This window comes from Eretmochelys imbricata, chromosome 2 (genome assembly GCF_965152235.1).
Source record: "Eretmochelys imbricata isolate rEreImb1 chromosome 2, rEreImb1.hap1, whole genome shotgun sequence".
Classification (NCBI taxonomy): Eukaryota; Metazoa; Chordata; order Testudines; family Cheloniidae; genus Eretmochelys; species Eretmochelys imbricata.
The window spans coordinates 80,308,666-80,325,940 of record NC_135573.1 but is presented as its reverse complement, the minus strand read 5'-3'; the positions used below and the strand labels follow the sequence as shown (position 1 = coordinate 80,325,940).

Here is a 17,275-nt window from a genome sequence, read left to right as displayed (position 1 = left end):
TTGTTTGTCTCCATCAATTTAGGGACATATTTTCAAAAACAGATGCCTAAGTTTTACAAGCAAAACAGACATATGTGGGACAAAGAGGAAATCGTGTGCAGAAAATATATGTGTGTTTATATAATACAGGAAGTTGTACATGCATATATTTATTTGTGCCTATACTTTATCTGTTTTGTAAGAACACATACATGTTTTCTGTATGGGTATTCTTTGGGTTACTCCTGGGGGAATTCTGTGCCACTGTGCTTGCACAGAATTCATGTCCCCAGCAGATTTTTTTGCTTTGCTGCACAAAAAGGACTTCTGATGGGGAAGCAAAGGGAAGATGCAAGAGCGGTCATGCACACCTCCCCATCCCCAGCTGCATGGGTACATCATTTGAAGAGCCAGCAGAGAGGTAAATCACTGCGGAGTGGGTGAGTGGGGGAGGACATGATGCAGATGGTGGCTCCTACCCTGCACTAGGCTCAGCTCCTCTTCCCCTGCAAGGAGTAGCTGGGGTCAGGTCAGACCCACCCCCAGAAATCTCCCTTGGCTGTAGAAAGCTCCCCCCCTCCACCCCTGCTTCCTACTCACATCACTCCTCAACCGCAGAGGGAGGGCTCACTGTCCCCCCTCTGCCCAACCACCGTACATCTGGATGCCCCCTTATCCGGACCTCCTGCCAAGCCTCACCCAGAACCCCCCGCACCTGGACACCCCCCCAATCGAGCCTCAGACCCTGCACTGGATCCCTACTGAGCCATTCCCCACTGTACCCAGACTACCCCCTGCTGAGTCCCCCACACTTGAACCCCCACCCCAATGACACCCCCTATGAGGACCACCCCAACGAGCCCCCCGCACCTGCCCCCCCAAACCTCACTCTCCCAGCACCTGGACCCCTCCCACCCCGCTGAGTCCCTCAGATGTGCCCAACCAGCTCCAGCCCCCTGCATCCAGACTCCTGCTGAGCCCCTCTCCCCTGCATCCGGACCTCCATGCCACTGAGCCCCGACCAGTTGCACCTGGAGCTCCACCCCACCAAGCCCCACACCCTCCCACTAACCCCCCATTGTCAGACCCTCCCACCAAACCCCATCCCATCACACCCAGACCCCCTCACTGCTGAGCTTCAACCACCTTCATCTGGCCCCCCTGCAGTGTTCCAGTCCCCGTACACCTGGAACCCTCCACCAAGCCCCTGTGCATCCAGACCCCCACTCCCCCTGCATCCCGAGCCCCCTCCAAGCTGCCCACATCCAGATTGCCCCACACAGAACCCTCTCACCCGACACCAAGACTTTCCACACTTGGATCATGCTGGGCTGAGCCTGCCTGCCCCACACCTAGATCAGGGGCAAGGGCTGGGCATGCATGTGACACTCTGTCCCTCTCGCTTGCTATCTCGATGAGCCTAGCGCGGGTTGGTTGCAGCCTCATCGCTGAGTCAGCGTCCCAGTGGGGATGGGATCTGCAGGGTGATGGCCTTTGCTTCCCACTACCATGCTGGAGCCTCCACAGTTATTTATTGAGAAATAAAATACACTGAATTTTAAAATATTGTGCACAGAATTTTTAATTTTTGGTGTAGAATTCCCCAAGGAGTAGTGGGTGTAATTTAGACATCTATTTTAGAAACTGTAACTAGTATCAGTCCATTTGTCGTTTTCCTACTTCAGCCAATTTGTATTAATTTTTAGGTAAGACTTTCTGAGATTTAGCATGAGATGCTTTACTAAAATTCTGACCTACTACATTCTCCTTGTCCAATAATTTTGCAATTCCATCCAAAAACAATCAAGACTGTCTGAATATCTGTATACGCCAAATGTTTGCCCATCACCATTTTTCAATTGCTTTAGAATGTGACTAATAATACCCCAATATTTGCAATATTCCCTGCAGGAAATGTGTAGGAAATACTGTAAATAGTAAGGTAACATTTCAAATTACCAAAGGAAAAACCAGAAAGTTTTCAAAGGGTGACCACGGTATACATATGTACAAATACGTATATAATAAGACAAGTAAGACTCAGCCCACTTGTTCTAATCTTTCTCAAGCACTGCTTAGTGAAAGCAAAATGGTCACCGTGCACCTGTGACACATCAGGCTTGGTGGATTTTATTGTGTGCTATAAATATTCATGAACTAATGAACTACCGACTGGGAGGGTTTATGTTTGAATAGGCCAATCAAAGAAGGTTGGGCTCATATGCTCCAAACCTAGAAATTTCTTCTTTAGAAAAGTATTACTGTATGAAAGACTAATATGGCTTAAAACCCCTTAATCCTCATGGGGAAAGAAACATGGAAGGGAATTCAAAGTTTGGTGGGTTTGGAGTTTTTATTTTATTTTTGGTATTTAAACTTTCTCTGACACTGAAGCAAGACTTGGAGGAGAAATACTTTGAAAACATTTTCTTAAGTAGCTGAAGTGCGAGTACTTCCATTGCATCTCTCTTGAGTCCAAAGCAAAAGCCTGTTTGACTTTTTGGAGAGAAGTTTGCAATGAAAATCAAAGATCGTTCTGTTTTCTCTGGGCAGAAGTTCCAAGCATCAGAAGAGAATGGGACTATATGAGAAGGGACACAGTCCAGAAGGAAAAAAAATTCTAAAAATACCAAATCCAGCCCCCTGTTAAAAGCAGCTCTACAGTTGAGTTTGTACTCTGAGGCATGCTGAGGAAAAAATAAGAATAATAAACAATAACAATATTTTATAGCACTCTCTATCCAAAGGCTTCAAAGCACAAACACTAATGTAATTAACAAATCACTACCCTTGTGATATAGGTATTACTATCCCCATTCTACTGATGGAGAAAGTTTGGTACAGTGTGGTTAAGTGACTTGCTCAAGGTCCCACAGAAAGTTAGCACACCTGGTACTAGAACCCAGCTCTCCTGTTTTCCTGTCATCTGCTCTAACAACTTGACTCTGCTTGCCTACAAAAGGCTAAGGCCATCGTTTTCAAATTTGGGGCCTATGTTTTGAAACTTGAGTCCTTATTTAGGTACTTAGCCACAACCTTAATGGGGACTGTGGGTGTTTAACATCTGTGGCAATCAGGTGTTTTTATGTAGGTTCCTAACTTTAGGCACTTATGACCTGATTTTCTGAGGTGCTGAGGACCTACATCTTTCATTGACTTTAACTGCAGGTACTCAGGACCTCTGAAAAACAGGCCATTAAATTTGGAAACTTTGGCCTAAAGCTTTTAATGTTGATTGGATTTCAGACAGGTTTCCTTTTAAAAACTGACAAGTTATTCCCCACTGCATATTGGCCTATGGGGCCTACAAAGCCAGTATCTGTGCCCCACCCCCTCATCCCTTGATTCTGGGGAACTAGAAAGGTCAGAGATAATCTCTGATTTCATTTTTAAAATAATGCAAAGCCTTTTCTTTGTGAGAACATTCTTGAAAGTGATCTTTTAGATATGCAGGAGCCTGGCCATTGCGCACCCCAAAGATAAGGTCTGAGACCTTGAATTTAACTTGATATTCTATGGGAAGCCCTTGTAGGGAGAAGGGGTCATTTCGATGTGCTCACAATTGTCAGTGTTGCTGAGTAGATGAGCTGCAGTGTTCTCCACTATCTGGAATTTCCTAAGGTAAATGACATTGCTGTACTGCAGACGCGGGACAGCAGAGGCATGTAAAACTGAGGCCAGGTCATAATCCACGAGTATGGAACAAAGACTCCTAGCCATCTGTTTCTTGCCTTAGTTTCCATACCTGTAAAGTGGGGGTATTTACCCACCCCTTGGGAAGGCTGGGTCAATTAATTAGACAATGTTTGCAAAGTGTTAAATAAATGCTATGATTCCCAGAATGCACACAAAATCCTTTCTGACTGGGCCTAGTGCCCAGGAACCCCAAGTTATTTTGACAATTATCACTTGAAAAACTTACAGACCACAGGACAAGCAACAGTGCTGCACTTCTACTGGAGGCTGGGGCTGGTCTGACCGCCCCCCCCCCCCATTTAAACAATCTAAAATGAGTCAGCTAACCTGCCTCAGAGTGTCCTGTTGCCCATCCACCATCAATAAACCTAGAGCCAACCTTGGGCGGGCCATAGGCATAACACAAAAACCGTGGACACGAATTGGTTACCTTTCTTTGTTGGGGACTAGGAAGCCACAAAAAATTGTTTTGCAAGCCCATCCAAATGGCTAATGCCAGCTAGGCATAATCCAACAGTCCAGCAAAAAACAATGCCAGGGAGGGGAAACTGGCTGAGGTGGGGGGTGGGGGAGGGAGGGAAGGGCGGAGGGGGAATCTTTTTAATAGGTTTTATCTCCTTTTATTAATAATACAGCACTGGGCTACAATAATGATAGATTTATCACTTTTCTCATTAATTAAAAGTTCAGCACTGTGGGTGATGGATATAAAAAATGTTAGTTATAGTTATTCAGACAAATATAGTCATATACTCAAATCTCAGGTACTGGAGTTCTTAGGCCGTTAATGCTGGGAGGTGTATATACAGCTTTATGACTGTCTAGCTTGCAACTTGTTCGCTCATCTGATGTTCAGATTGATATTTTTAATTTAAAAAATATTAAAAGGTTATTTCTGAAAAATCCAGACTGCATTAAGCATGCGAGTACTATTAAAGTGTTATGTTTTAAATGAATAAATAGTTTTAGTTAAATATTTCTTCAATTTCAATTCATTTTACAAGCGTAAAAATAACAGACAGGCTTTAGGATCCTGTAGAACCCTTAAACCTGTACCAGTTACTAACCTGGCGGCCTCTTCAAGCATACTTTCTAAGTCCGTAACAGAAGCTTTAGATCTCCTTCCCCTCTAGAGAAATAAAGTATCCCCCAAAAAGTTAAAAGCAGGTTCTTCCGGTCACATCAGAGCAACAAAGACTTTTAAAACCTGTTTCTGAACAAAAGAAGAATGCTTTTGGCAGGGGAGGGAGAAGAAAGGTCTGTTGAGATTATTAAAATTAAGGTCTGTGTTTTTCTGTGAAGGCTACAGAAGCTATGCCAGTTATTAGATTAATAATTAGAAAGGCAGCATTGTCCAAGGATGGAAGTGAAGATGGTTTGACCTGGACATGAAGGGAAGAGAGTGCTCGTGTCTGGGGCTAAATCAGAGGCTTTGCCAAAACCAGAACAATGCCACCTTCCCCTATCTGTCCCTAGACTGATTCCAGCAAAAGTTGGGAAACTGAAAATTAAGGCTGACATTCCAGTTTCACACACAGTACGGTTAAACTGTACAGGCACAACCCCCCCCCCACCGTAAAAGAGAAATACAACTTGATAGATCTCAATATCCAATTCTCATACAACATATTGAGGCCCAGTGTAAGCTCTCAAAATCTAATTTCTTTTCCCACATAAGAAATAATTCATACTGTCATCCTGAGTATTAGCATTAAGTTTTAAATACATTAACATTACAATAATTGACATACTAAATGAGCACACACGCCCTCCCTCCCCCCCGCCTCTTATCTCAAACGACAAAGATAAATCTAGCTCTGGTCAAAAGTGAACTAAATTGAGGAGGCTCAGTTAAGCTTCTTACAGACAAGAGTCCATGTTATAAAAACTATAAACACCTTCAGTATAGTGCTTTGCACCACACTCTTCAAAAGAAGAACATGCAGAGTAAAAAATAACACTACAGGAGAAATATATTTTCTTTATGTCATCAGCACTGACCCGTTTTAGCAAATGGAGATCCTGGAAGGTTGACTTCCAAACACTCTTCTGATAATATTCAAACGTGAATTAAAATCGTTAATGAATATTTGGTACTCTATTCTTCTGATCTTTCTAAATGTGACAAGTCATTTCAGGAGTACTAGCAATGTAATGATCCTTTCCAAGAGAAAGAGAGCAGCTAAATTAGCATATAACCAGGCATTCTTTGACCGAAACTTGTTTTCAGAAGGTATACAAGATTTATCCCCCCTCCTCCTGTCCTATTCTTCTCCAACAATAAGAGAATTCTACTGACCCTTCAGACAGTGTACAAGAAGTAGAAGACAATGAAATCTTCATATAACTAATTTTATCTGAAGTTTAATATTTATGGGAGGGTGGATTGACTAGCAGCTGGACACGGGTACAGTACGCTACTGCATTCTATAGCTTACTCTTCTTTCATTCCCACCTTCTTATGCTAGCTCTTTCTCGCTGACTGCCAGAAGGAGAAGAACACACAGGCTTCATTTTCATTCTTCTATTCACTGGCTGTTTTGGGTGCTAAATAGGAATGTAAGCTGCTCATTTCTCTCCTTTCCTTCCTTAAAATATCAAGAACACCAATTCTGAAACACTCTTAATCTCCACCAAACTATGCAGCAGGAGTCCAATGGTTGCCCCTACTGTCTAGGTTTAAACTAGCAAGTCAGATGCTCTGTTACTGATAGCTCTTACAAGTGGCATGAAATGCTACTCATGTGAGTTATACACGAGGTTTTTTGTGCTCTCTGTTATTCCTTCCTCTGGCTCCCCCCAACCCATACTGAAGAGCAAGGAATGCAATGAGCCCAGCTACAGAACACATTTGTTCAGTACTGCTACAGCCCATGAATCTTCATGAATATGGTACCTGCAGCTCTGTTTGGAAGAAGAACTTCTGCGGACACTGCGTGCAGTCGTAGATCTTGTCTTCTTGTCCATGGGCTGAGAAAATATGCTGCTGCAATTTGTTTGCTTGAACAAACACTGAAATGTTAAAACAACAGTGAGCTTTTCATTATTTAATTTCACAAGTGGAAAGTCATTTGTAAGCATTTCGCCATTAATGCACAGTAGTTCCAAGAGGTAGAATTAAGCTGGTACACTGTAATTTCACATTATACTGTTGCACTAATAGGCGCAACCAACACTATTCATCTACACAGTGAGGTCCCAATTTTTTTTAAAAGGCATTGTACTAAATGTCTGGCAAAGAGACCCCCCCAGAACAATCAATATAGTTCAAATATAAAGATTTAGAAATGCCATTTTCTCTTACAAATTATTTTAAAATGAACTGAAGGTCACCAAGCATACTATCTTGAAAATGAACACACATGAAACTTATTTCCTAGCAACCAACAGGTCTGGAAAGCGTAGGTTCCAAAGCCCCGCTTACTGTATTTGCCTAAAGTTAAAGCTAACAGCCAGCTCTGTATTTAAATGTGTTAATGCTAAAAATTATATCCCACAGCTACAGTGTGGCAATGTCTATGAATGTGAAACAGAACTGCAGGTAAATTCTCTTTGGATACTTTAAGATCAACTCTGCCTACACACTGAATGCAAGGGTTTCAATAATATAAACATGTTCAATTTTAATGACTACAAAACAAGGCCCTAAGACTGTGTAACAGTTTACCTAGGAGACATACTATTAATAATTAAATTGTATATGCCAGAGGCAGTGTTTGGGTTGGCAGCACTGACTTCTGATGGATGCCTGGTGCACTGTGACCTAAAAAAGTTTGCATCTACAATATTAATCTGTATAGGCAGAAAAAGGATTTATTAAAGATGCTGGCATTTGACTTTGACTCCACTCCTAATCATTAAAATTATTCTAATTGCAAGGCAACAAAAAATATTAGAATATTGTTCTTGTGAGTCATACATTTTAATCACATTTCTCATTACCTTAAAAAAAACTGCTCAGATTCCATTTTCCATATAAAACGTATATTGGTGATTTTTAGTTCTTGTTAATATTCTAGCAAGACATACTGAAATAATTTAATAGCACATTGCTAAAAAACCACCATTGTTTACGATTAATGCTCTGTGTCTATTTACCCCATCAGCGAAAAGGAAAAAAGGTTTCACACAGATTGGAATTGACTTATCTCCATACTCCTTAACACATTTTCCAAGGCTACTGGCTCAAACATTAAAAGATTATTTTTTTTATCAGGGATCTTGCTCACGTGGCGAATCACCAGTGGAGACCCTTTACAGATGCTAGTTTGTATACTGCATAAAACACCCCCCAAACTTGTTGTCATTAAACTCTTGGAATCCTTAGACACACAATATTAGAGTAAAAGAAAATCAACTCTTTACATATGTGTACACAAAGCCAAGGAAAAAACCCCCATACAATCAATAATAAAACCAAAAGACAAAGAACTACCTCACTGAAAGAATTATTGAACGCAGATGCCTAACAGGCAAACTGTTGAAGGCAGAACTATACACAGACTCAGACAGGACTATGGCAAGCTGTGCAGTGAAAATGAACTATATGTTTTTAAATTGTATAATTCAACAAGAATATGTAACCTGAATAAAGTGAGGTAATAATCAGTGCCAGCCACTCTATCTGCAAGAAGAAAAATTCAACTTTAATTTTCTTTTGCAGGGTGTACTTAAGTTTTATTGGGAGGGGAGCTGCCAAACAAAGAGGAATAAAATGAAGGTATTAAGCGGTCTATTTGCCTATCAATGAACAGGCTTAAAGCATATTAATGGAAAACAGAAACCTTGAATGGCTTCCAAGATTAGCATGCTATTGATAGAAGAATACCCTAAGTGTGTTTTATCATGTTTTCCTATAGTTCTGCAACAGTCTCAGATTTTCATTTTATAAGCAAATTATGCATTTATGATACCTATTAACACTTGTGTTTTAGGGTGTAATTTTATAAAACAGTCTGCTAAAAAAAAAGGCCTATTGCCCTTTAAAAAAAAAGTCTGTGTGCATCCTTTGAATGTGTTCTCATTTTTAAGAACAATTGGGGGTAAGTTTTATCCACCATTTTTATGTGCCTCATTATAGGTCAAATCTTGTACTCCTTAGTCCTTCTAGGCCAAGCCACTCTCTCAGCTGGGTTTATACCAATGCATATCTATTGACCTGAGAGAAACTAAAACCAGATTTAGACCTATGTCACTGACAGCAGAACTTGGCCCTGTGTAAGGAGTGCAAAATTTCCCCAAAAGCAAATTATGAAGGTTCTCCTTTTCTAGTGCCAACAACTAAATTAAACGGGAGCATTACTGTTGGTCCAAAGGAGAACACTGCAGCATGCTTTCTGGGCCAAAGCCAGCACTCCTTACCCAAGTTCTGCTCTCATTTACCACATTTTCTATAACTGGACAGCATGTATTGATGGTCATTTTCCCCCTTGGCAAGTTTAGAACATGACAGTGACGTCACCGAGGTGTATGAATGTAACAATCAGTTTTGCAATTCTAAAAATACAAAGTTCTGATAAATAACTTTGAAATGCAATTCACGTAGATGCATGCCTGACCTTCCATCAAGCCTGATTTTTTAAACAGTTTCTAATCAATATTACTAATGAGCACAAGTCTAATATTGCATCTCAAAACTGACCTAAAGTCATAACATGACATAAATACTGAGGGCCATATAAATGAAAGCTCTGTATGCATAGGCTAAAGGCATTACAGGGAATGTACTGATCCCATCCGCCTACCTGTAAAGCAGACTGGACATTTGAAGGTGCCCCCCATTCCTTCAAAGCTGTGTTCTATCAGGTGGCACTGAAGTTTGGCAGGAGAGTCAAATGTTTGATTGCAGAGTTTACATTCATGGTTCAATCCTTCGTCTGGTGGAGAAATCAAAAGGAAGGTGAAATTCATCATGGATATTACGAAGTGCCAAGTCCAATATGATCTATGGACTAACAGTTTTTTGTTTATCTAGTCCTGATAAACCTGCTGCCCCTAAAATCTATGGCTTCTGAAATGTTCTTCATCTGCAAGGTTTAAGAGCATAAACAACATACAAAGCCAAAGATTTGGTACATATAATTGTCATTGGATAGAAATGCAGATGTATCAGATTTCACTAAGAAACTAGCTCTGAGACAGGGAACATACATCCTTAACAAACCCACCCAATCACAAATGCATATATTTCCAAAGGAGTGCACAAGGAATTACATGTTTGGCGTCTATCAGCAAAGATGAGAATTGTATGCTTAAATGATCCTTCTTCCACTCTGCCTCTCAGTGGTATTCCTCACAGCCAGCATGACAATGCATAGGCTTCAACCACAAACCAGTGTTTTATAACCTCCTATATAACTCCCCACTCCAGTTTTCCCTTCTCACTCCAGCTCCTGGTTTCTCTTGCAGACAGCCACCAAACTCATACCAATTTTTATAGGCTCTCAACACCCTTTTGGATAATCATAGATTTTTTTTCCTTTACTCATTACGTTTCCTAAATGCTCAGAAGTCCCTCACTCTTCCTTGACATAGGCTTTCCTGGTGGTATCACATGGCCTTAAAACCCTTCTCACTGCTACATACAGGTTCCCTATGCTTTCGTCCACAGGCATCACTCCTAGCTTTAGGCAGTGAATGGCTGTCCTACTTAGAAACAGTTGCTAAGTAAGATGCGGCTTCCAGACCTTCTGCAGAGGGGTCAATTCCCACAGCACAGCTTAGAAAAGGTCCTTCTGTATGTCACTAGTGTGTTACACAAATAACATTGATCCAGCAGGTAAATACAATATTTGATTACTAAAAATCAAACAACACCACACAGCTTGGCAACCAACTAATCTCTACAACATTTCTTAGGTGAAAAAATGATTTAGGAAAGCCCTCTCTCTATCCCAAATATATAAATGTCAAACTGTCTACCTTCTGCTTAATACAACACTGACTAGAGTGATTAGTAACCATAATGACCAACATGCCAGGTTGGTAACTGCTGTCGATAGTGCATAGAACACACATAACACACACAAGCTTTTTTGTTTGTTTAATTCTATTAGAAAATTTTTTGAATTAATTTAAAGAAAACATGTCATGGAACCTGTAAACTGAGTGGTGTCACACAGTCTCTCAACCTAACCCTTAATAACTAACCAGAACTGAAATAATTTCAGTTGTATGCCTGGTGTTTTTGTTAGGCTGAATTTCTCTGAAGGCTAAATTCAGCCTTGGTGTAAGCAAGGGTAAGGGTAAGAATTTGGCGGGGGGGGGAGGGGGGGCAGGGAATAAAGCATAACTAAGCTACTCAGGACAGTCTAAATTTTAAAATTTCCTAAGAGGAAAAATCCATTGTGTATTTGGAGCTGTAGCAAATTCTTCTTGAATATAATTATCTAAACGGTTTATGAATTCTTCATATTGAGAAGATTCATATTGAGAAGGTGTAGAGCAAAACCTACAAAGCCATAAGGATTACACTTTATGTTAGGGATTCTCTCAGTTAAGTAATCAGCATTAATAATATAGGCATGCACATAACTTTGTTTTTCCAACATGATAAAATCATGTTTTTAACTTAGCTGTGAATATAGAAACTTTTGGTCCTATTCTGGCTCTTTAAAATTATTGCTTATATGCTTCTCTTTCCCCTTCTTCCTTCCTGTCAGTCATCATGCAGCAGGATAGGGATTCACAGGGATAGCCAGGCACAAAACAACAAGCAGAGTTTTAGCTTTTCCCATAGCAATTTGTTTTTGTTCTTTACAAAGTCCTGTATTAAAACACTGCTAAATTATCCTATCTAACATCACCCATTGAAACAGTGATCATAGTGTATTGAAATGGCTCGTCTTCCTGGGGAGACTATATATGCTAGGGTCAGAAGATCATAACTTGCTTGTGCACAAATTTCATGTATCTAACTACACTGTGATCTGTGCCTGGTATTCTATCAAAAATTGATCCAGAAGCCTAGTACATAGTTGGGAAGGGGGGAAGGAGAGGGCTATCTGAGCTGTGTGACATCTTTTATAAATCAGTGTATATAAATTAATAAATATTGACCCCAAAACATCTTCCATCCTCAGTGGGGATGCTCAGTTTTAGTGGATACTCAAGAAGCTGCCTAGGTTTTTCATCCTTCTGCCAACACTGCTAACCCTCTTTAGAGTCTGTAACCACTGTTCAAAGATAAGCCCTGCCGCATCTAATCACCACGAGGGTGGGCAAGAAGCCAGAAAACATCTGTTTGGAGGAGGAGGAAAATTGTTTAAAGGCAGCAGCATGCACAGAACTCAGCCACCAAGAGGACCAGAGAGGATCTCTCTGTCCCAGCCCAAAGGCTACCATGATGGAGGACAGCTGTGTAAACACAGCAGGACAGGGCCAGAAACAGTAGCCAAAATACAGGGCACCCTGCCCAATACCGGACAATTAAGAGGTATGGTCATAACGTGTGATGAACATTTTAAAAGGTACTCTCTCACAAATAGGCAGGCTCCAGCAGTGGATGGTGCTGAAGAAGAACGTACACTCAGCAGCCTCATACAAAGCTGGTGCTTCCCTTTCTGAAAATCCTGAACTGGCATTCTCCATCCCTCCCACACTAGGAAACAGGTATTGTCATACTAGATCTGACCAACCATTCACCTAGCCAGTATCTTTTCTCCGATACTGGCCAGTACCAGGTATTTCAGAGAAAATCCCAATAATGGACAATTATGCACTAACAAGCCGATGAGGGAAGTTTCTTTGTCAACCTGTCCATGCTGATGTACAGACTCACAGCATGTGGGACAGCGGGAGCTCATCCCTGGCTCTTTCACCCATCAAGGTGAAAATAATCAATGCCAAGCCTTGAAACACAGAGTTAGCATTGGCAAATTAATGGTGCTAGTCATTCTATATCACTAGCATCCTGAAGGGAAATTTCTCAAAACATTCCAAGGGGATATGGATTCCTGAATTGAGATACTGGGATACAGAGAAATTCAAACAGGAATGGGGTTATGGAATTTTCCTTGCATGGTCCACAATAATTATCTTAATTAAACATGGCAAAACAGGTAGAAAGATATGAATTCTGATTTGAAGAATATCTAATTTTGGCTAATACAGTGTTTTTACTTGTTCAAGAACAGTTGGTCCCTGTTAAAATAAGACTGTTATATTTCCAGTATCCCTGAGATCTGTTGGTCACAAACATTAAAATTACTTAGCCAGCTTTATATTGCTAATTTCATTTTCCTAAAGGTTTATAAAAAGGGATTAAAAAGTTCACTTCACCAACTCACCTCTGGCAAATGGGTAACTTCCCCAGGCAAGAACCATCAATGTCTGCAGAATCTAAGCTTTCTGTTCAAAAATAAATGTGCCTAGCCCTTACACTTATGAAGATCACATTTAAAACATGAACAAATTTGTTTTCTTCCTACGTCTGCAGCTTTGGGATTTTCTTTACATGGGACAATTTTTTCACTCCAATTTTGACATAAAACTCACCCTGTGCTCCACGCCTGGAATAAATGGCAAATTTCCACTTATTAAATTCAAGAATGTGAGATGGGCATTACTTAAACTTAAGAGGAAGGAACATAGTTAGCACATAGCACTGGATTCGGAGTCAAGAGTTCTGGGGTTTCCCAGCTCTGCTACTGACTTATTGTGTGGCCTTGGGCAAATCAGTTATTCTCTCTGCTTTAGATTATCCATCAATAAAACAGGTATAGTAGTTTTTACCTAACTCTCAAGGGTGTTATGAGGTTACTTAATTAGTGACTAATTATGGCTTTTAATAAGACTACCATGACAGAGGAGGGGCTCTGCATCAATGCTAGATCCTAGAGGCATTCTAGCACAGTGACTGCTGAGACACACAGAAGACCTCTGGAAACACCAAGGGAGCTCACATCAGGGTGATCGCTGCCTTTCACAGGTGCAGTGCGTGTGTATGCACGTGCAAACACTACCCCCCTCCACTTCTACTGGTTTTGGTGTAACAGGTAGTGCAGAGGAGGGTTGGGTCATTGCTCTGCCCTGCCCTGCTTCCTGTGGAGAATTCAGAAGTGTCACTAGTGCTGTATCTCCCTCTGGTATACAGGAACAGGCGGGGGTTGTGGTCGCTCCTTGTGGAGGTATAAGGTAGGGAAAAAGGGAGTTGGAAAGATTTCTTAAGCCTTCTTACATAATTGTGCATGGCCAGCCACAATCTGGCTCTTATTTAGCAGGCAATTTGCTAAGGCACTACAACAGTGCATAAAGTATTATATCATTAATAAAAATAAAGGGCCAGTGAAATGCCACATTTTCAGTTTACATTTGGGATAAATCTGAAATGCAATGGAGTGTCAGAATACAGTCCAAGAGGTCTTCTTCCCCACACGAGAGAGCTGCTATACTTCGAGTAAGAGTGTGTGTGTGTGTGTGGGGGGGGAAGGCGAGTGCTGAACAGCTTTAAAAAATTCAATCAAAATAATCTTCTGCTCTTTAGAAAGGTGGCGGCTGACAGTAATTGGAAAATACTGTCTGACTCATTTATTAAAGTGAGATTCAGAGTCAATTGATTTAATAACCATTAGAATATTCTATTAAGGGTATAATAGGTTGGCACAGCCCTATTTTTTATGAAGAGTTATAGGTAAGAAATAAGCAATGCTATGGAATTCTAGGCAACCGCTTATATGGATTAGATTTAGAATATTGCTTGCAACATAGGTATTAAAGCACCAACTATCAGGAGGAGGAATAGGAAATACATTCCAGTGCAAACGAGTTAGCTGAACAATGAGAAAGAAATTAACCTATAATATAACACCTACACTTTTCCAAATCAAACGGAAAACCGTACCTTGCAGTCCCTGGTGTTGCACATTGCAAAACAAGTCAGTATGTCCTTCACGTTATAGATCCAATAACTCCATAAGGAAGTTAAGAACGAAGTGCCCACTGTATATCACAAAACTGAGATTTAAAAGTGCACCTACATGGTTAAGGTGTGAGGTAAGACATGGTTAAAGCCTAACAACATCAATGAGGATGGCTTACCCAATGTTGGAAGATAATTTAATTTGACGCATGCAGAATCTCCGGCTAAGTAAATTATTTCCATTTATAATCTTTACTCAGACGATACATAAATGTAAACATGAATAAATTCCAAATAAAAGTGTGTAATATTCATATAAATATTTAATATTTACACAAATATTAAATGTTTCAATGGATGTAGGCAGATTGTAATTGAGGTGCAGCCCATTACCTTAAGCAGCTAACTTGATAACCAGCTATAAAAACAAACAACAAAATCCATCTTGAAGCTGAACATACACTCACATTCAAAGCTGTAGGCTATCTGCTAAAAATCCTCTCTCTTACCATTCAACACCTACATCTGCTAATTTGTTACTTTTATTCCAGAGAAAACAGATAAAGTTGTAACATTCTGGCTGTTCAGACCCCATCAAAGTTCTGAACTCCACACAGAACTTATTTCACTGAAGACAGTGACATTTCAATATAAACTTTAAACAAGGGAAGCAGCCTCTGTGTGTCCCAAGTTTATGCTTTTTTCTTGTCAATAAAAACAAAAATCTAGTGTGGCTACAAGCAAATTGTTCAGTGGTTGACTCACATGCAGTTGTTAAGTTGGTAACCACTGGGGGCCCCCTTATATTGTCCGAACAACACTATAGCCACCACTGAAAACCAATTTGTATCAGTTTATAAGTAGGACTCTCTCTCATTCACCTTCCAGGCTGTCCAGAAGGGTCCTTCTGCCTCCTACTTTGACTGAATCCATCAGCTAAGGTCCAAAGATATAAACTCCCCCTGGTAAAGCTCCTGATCAAAACAGGAGTAAACTCTGCCCTCTGCATAAAACACAGGAACCAAATGGCCTGAAGTTCCTGTAATTTTCCAGCTCAAAAGTGTGTACAGCTACAGTGTGTTTTCTTTTTTAACCAAGCAAACTATGCCCTAAACCAATTTCTTCCCCTTCACCTTGCTTCCCCTCTTCCCTGAGTTAATTTCACAGCACACATTTATAAGCCAGAGGTCTAAGGAGTAACGAAGAAATGGCACAGATGACAAAGCTAACCCCTTGGCTACAACAGCTTGTACTAAAAAACAGAGTAAAAAAAATAAGCAGTACTGCATTGTAATTTGCAATGCATATGTTGACCCAATTGTTTCTTAGTTTACGTATTTGTGTCACTGGTGCTTCTTTTTTAATGACAATGTGCAGAGTTCACAACTGCTACACAAATACAAAAGTGTCTGAGTTTTGTTACAAATAATTTCACTGCTATTTCAAACCCAGCTAGTAACTGTAATTCTTAAGCCCCTGCTATAAAAAAGAACTTCTAGTGTTCAAATATCAGGTAGGCCTTTTCTCCACCTGCTTAAAGAAGACACAATTACTCTATAAAGACTTGATGCTGAACTGAACATTGCCTGATGAATTCTAGCATCATGTTTGTCATTTCTCCCTGATTGAAATAGAGCTTCTGTCATTTTTAATTTCTCAAGCATTATCATGCCACCCGCCCCAAGACAAAAACCACAATCCACCAAGGTGTTAATTCTGAAAAGCACAGGAGTAAAGTGATAAAGAAATAGATGTACTAAAGCCAAAGGATACAGCTGGAATTTGCTGAAAGGAAATGTTTACAGCACTGAAAGAACTGCCACTGAAAAAAGTCTAATAAAAAGTCTAAATGAAGTCCCATCCTGTTCTGCTAGGCTAGGAGCATAGGGTCTGAGTGGGCGACAGAATTACAATCAGGAATGTCCTGTCATATTCAGGAAAGCTGACTACTTTTCTCTCACAGTGTTTTGGGGGTGGGGGGGGGAGAGGGCATTTATTCTCAGTCCAATTCTAAATGAGTCTGTGACTTTGGTCATAAAAAGTTTGCTCAGTGCGGAAACCTAGCATGCATGGTTCCATCTTGGGTGACATTTCCCCATCCCTTTTCAAATAAAAAAAGAGGATATTTAGGGCAAGATTGTGCCTACCTGTGAGTGGGTACATGGGAGGGAGTTGGGGCAAAGATGTAAGGAGCCTTCCCCATTTTATGCCCATGCTTAGCAGTCATGCAAAATCCTAGTCCTGTCATCCACGAGTCACACAGGCAATCTTAGCCCTCCCAAATGGGGCAAAGAAAGGCAGGGCAGGGCAAGGCCAGGCTATGACTCTTCCCCCTCCAACGTGTTGGCCCTTGGAGCTGTACCAGTACTGGAGAGAACATGTGCATTGGACCCTGTAAAATGGTGGTGCTGGGGCACTTCAGCTCCAATAGTGCTCCCAGAGGCATTGTGCAATATGGCCTACTCTATGGCTAAGGAACACGCAGCTTTTTGTAGAGTATTGCTAATGCACCTTTGAGGAACAGCCACTAGGAGAAGGGTGCTGATGGAGCAACAAGCACTAGAGTCCACCTCCTCAATTAAAGCAAAAAGTCTATCTCTCCAGGGCCAGATTTTGAAATTAACTCTGCTTAAGGGAAAGCTAGTTTGCTGCATCTCTCACTCCACTGTATTTCTGTCTGAAGCAAGGGATGCATTTCACTTCACCAACTGTTCACCTTTTTGCTTGGTTGCACTCACTTTG

At 40.8% G+C, this 17,275-nt stretch overlaps 1 protein-coding gene across 2 annotated transcripts in view; it reads right to left on the bottom strand.

Moving 5' to 3' along the window:
- The window catches only part of ZNF521 (zinc finger protein 521), a 268,371-nt gene that overhangs the window by 19,733 nt on the left and 231,363 nt on the right, over positions 1–17,275 (bottom strand). For both annotated transcript variants that reach the window (XM_077810338.1, XM_077810339.1), the window contains 2 exons: positions 9,420–9,551; positions 6,572–6,687 (listed from right to left, as the gene is read on the bottom strand). In XM_077810338.1, coding sequence (XP_077666464.1) covers positions 6,572–6,687; positions 9,420–9,551 — 248 coding nt within the window. The remainder of the gene's footprint in view (positions 1–6,571; positions 6,688–9,419; positions 9,552–17,275) is intronic.